This window comes from Anopheles moucheti, chromosome 2 (assembly GCF_943734755.1).
Source record: "Anopheles moucheti chromosome 2, idAnoMoucSN_F20_07, whole genome shotgun sequence".
NCBI classification, from domain to species: Eukaryota; Metazoa; Arthropoda; class Insecta; order Diptera; family Culicidae; genus Anopheles; species Anopheles moucheti.
In genome coordinates, this window is record NC_069140.1 from 16,328,888 (window position 1) to 16,332,270 (window position 3,383).

Here is a 3,383-nt window from a genome sequence, read left to right on the forward strand (position 1 = left end):
GTTGCTATGCAATCCGCGTGTGAATGCCGCGGCACCAGGGCTAGAAAGACGCGAACGAAACGCTCTGTGTACTTGCGTAGAGAGTGCGCCGTGTTTGTTTGCATTTGTTTTGAATTTTCCGCTCTCTTGGTTCAGTCGCTCTCGCTCTTCACTCCGCTTCGCTGCTGCTCTAGCTATTTTTCAACGAAAACGTCAAAACAACCCCTATTTTTTAACGAAACTGAACGAATGGGTTGGAGCAGTGTTGCTAGTTTATCGATTTTAATTTTCAACAGCTTGATGGAGAAGCCTGGTGTTTGTTGAAAAGTTGGTTCACTGTATTCGCCTTTTATTAACAATTTATATTTGATTGAACGATTAAAGCGTGATGTAATCGTCAAGTATTTGAAAGTATTCATGTAGTAAGACATCTCGCAGTAAATGTTTATTAAGTTGAGTATAAAGAAATCTCATGACTTTGTTCATCGTGTTTAGTATTGTTAAGAAAATTAAGATTGCTTCATAATGCTCTTCCCATAGAAGTGTTCAACTTCTGGTCGAAAAACTAATGTAATTCTGGTATTGCTAGATTTTTCGATCCATGGACCACAACAACTCCTCTTTTGTTGGCTAATCAGTTGCACTTTTGTAGGTCTCAGTTCATCAGTGTGCCATCAGTTACAGTGCACATTTTCTAACAGGCCAATCTTTAGCTTTAAATAGTCTTATTTTTTAAAGTTCTCTTTATATCGCTCTCTCTTCTTGGTGTAACGAGGCATAATAACCTATTGTTGCATGCCGGCCATTTATGGCTTACTGGACTTATTTCACCGCCAAGCTCGATAGTCAGGTCCTTGCGCTACGGGGGAATGGTCCGGATGGGATACCTACCTCGGATGTAGTGCTGGAGAACCTCCCACCTCCACAACCTGCCGCGTCTGGCTTCCTGGGCAATCCTAACATGTCGGTCAACTTAGAATGTTAACTTGATGTGATCAGTATTTACGACCAACAAAAGCCAATTTCTCCATGCTACTATTAGGATAAACATTTCTTTCTTATACATCAGTACCATTGCCGAGTTCGCTATACATTGAATTTATTTACGTTTAATATGCCTTGGTATGTTCTATGGTACAACGAGAAGCAGAGATATTTAAGTAGTAAAATACACTCCCCCATCTTTAACGCAACCTTATTTAGTTCTCATCGACCGCGATGGACTCCTCGTCCGAAATCACGTTCAAGTCCACGTCCTTGTATTTATTCTCATCCCCAATCAAATCATCCGTCGACCCCACGGATTTACTGTCCTGCTCATGTTCATCGCTCATATTCCCATTCGTCTCATCGTCCGTTAGGCATCGATCCGCGATCTTATGGTTGCCATTCAAATCTCCGTAAATCCTTGGCAGGTTCTGCAGCACATAGTTTGTGCTCTTGATCGCATCGATCGTCTTATGATCGGTGACATCGCCCAAAAACAAAGATCCCATTGTCGCCGTCTGCTGTTCGGCCGGTTCCTTTGCACCGTAACCCATCTCACCCGCGCCACCATCACCGTTCTCCTGTGGGGCGGTGAGATTGATTGGGTTCGTTTTGTTACCGACCATCGATTCTCTAGGCTTCGGAACACTAAATGCCGACCCTTGGCGATCATTTCCCGTCCCGATAAGCTTCGAATGTTCACGCTTTACCGTCAGCACCGAGTCTTCCGAGCTATTCGACGAGTTGGAATCCTTTTTGCGATCGTAAATATGGCCCGAGACGCGAAGATCGATGAAGAAGTGCAGCGGATCAATACCGTACGGTGGATAGAGCGGCGGGTACCAGACGGGCGGTGGTGGAGGCAGAATAAGATCCGACGGAGGCATGGAAGCGGTCGATGGTTCCTGTATTAGGGTCGAATTATTTACGGGAGACTTGTCTGAAACTCCGCCAGCCGTCGGTGGTTTCGTGTCGTCCGATTTCCGATCATGGAACGTTGGGGCTTTAAAACCTTCGGAGGGCTCATGACCCTCGGGGTATTTTTGTGACGTTGAAGTAATGTTTCGGCTAAACGCGGACAGCTTGTTGGTTAGCTCGAGCGGTTTCTCCGGCTGCGTGGGTCGCCTATTTTCGGTATCTTTGCCATCTTTCAACGCTTCCGGATAGTACCGGTGCTGACTCCAAGAACGTTTGCGAGGCCGTCGGGATGATGCGGCTTGCAGTGCCAAATGGTTTGTAAGATGATTCGGTTGCTGAACCGGCGGTTGTTGTGACTGTTGCTGGGAATGATGTTGCTGCTGCTGCTGCTGTTGATGATGATGATGATGGTGTAGTTGTTCCGTTGCGTTGCGCAAACTTTCATTCCGCTTGTTGGCCACCAAAGATCGAAGCATTTCACTGAAGAAAAAGTTATGCGGCCCGACCGCGGGCGAGTACAGATAGGGCGGATTGGCAGCCATCAGTTTCGTGACGAGCTCGGAATTGCGATAGTCTTGCGGGCCAAGCCGTGGCTTCGGTTGGGGCTGCATTGGTGCCGTTTGGGGCTGCTGTTGGGTTTGCAATTCTTCAGTCATTTTTTCGAACTCTGAAATCAAACAAAAAGAAGAGAAACCTCTTTTAGAACGGAAAATGCTCACTGCTGTGTGCGATTCGACATTAAAAAAAAAGCAACGGGATTGCTGTAAATTACTCCACCACACTGATTGCCATCGGGCAATTCGAATTTATCAAAGCATTGAGCTGTGTCGATGTGTTTTCATTTCATTTGAATAAAATATAGCGTCCAATCGAACACGCACGCTGCACATTGAGATAGCACCGAAGGAAACGTCCTCCGGAACCGGAACACATGTGATGAGATATCGCATAAAGTGCCATTCCAATCCTTTCAATCGCATATCAAACCGTTCGTGAAAGAACAATGGTTGCTGCAAATGAATAACTGGGTTCGGACCACCGCCCAGTCCCTTCCCAGTTCGGACTGCAAATAATTTCCATCACAAAATACCGTTCTCGGGTACGAACGAACTACAACCGTTGCATTTTTATGATTGACAGCACAGGAAGGAGTCTAACACGTGTGAACAGACATGGGCCGATAAAACGATTTAAATTAAATTGGTAAATTAGTTTTCTGCTTCTTCGAAAGGAAAATATCGCTTCTTTCAGTATTCAGCGCTATTGGGCAAACGATTTTCCATATATTTGTTCATCTGTATTTTATTATATTTGCCACAAAGCATGGACGAAAGTTCTGTAAACAAAAATATGGAAGTTTTTCGAACGCACAAACGCAAATGAAACAGTTTTTTTGAAAACAAATTTCTGCGTCCACCCACATTTCGCGAGTAGGAGGTTCCGAATGGCGATGTTATTCTCCTCCTACTTTTTACGGTGTGCTCCATCAAGGCACTAAG

At 45.1% G+C, this 3,383-nt stretch overlaps 1 protein-coding gene across 1 annotated transcript; it reads right to left on the reverse strand.

Moving 5' to 3' along the window:
• Positions 1-1,114: 1,114 nt before the first annotated feature.
• Positions 1,115-2,540, reverse strand: LOC128309503 (rho GTPase-activating protein gacF). Its single transcript, XM_053045911.1, has one exon. It carries the CDS (start codon positions 2,538-2,540, stop codon positions 1,179-1,181), a length of 1,362 nt encoding a protein of 453 aa, XP_052901871.1. The 3' UTR covers positions 1,115-1,178.
• Positions 2,541-3,383: the final 843 nt, after the last annotated feature.

What these genes read in the sequence shown, in the direction of transcription:
- LOC128309503 (XM_053045911.1), bottom strand. Translation starts at nt 2,540, where the DNA reads ATGACTGAAGAATTGCAAACCCAACAGCAGCCCCAAACGGCACCAATG.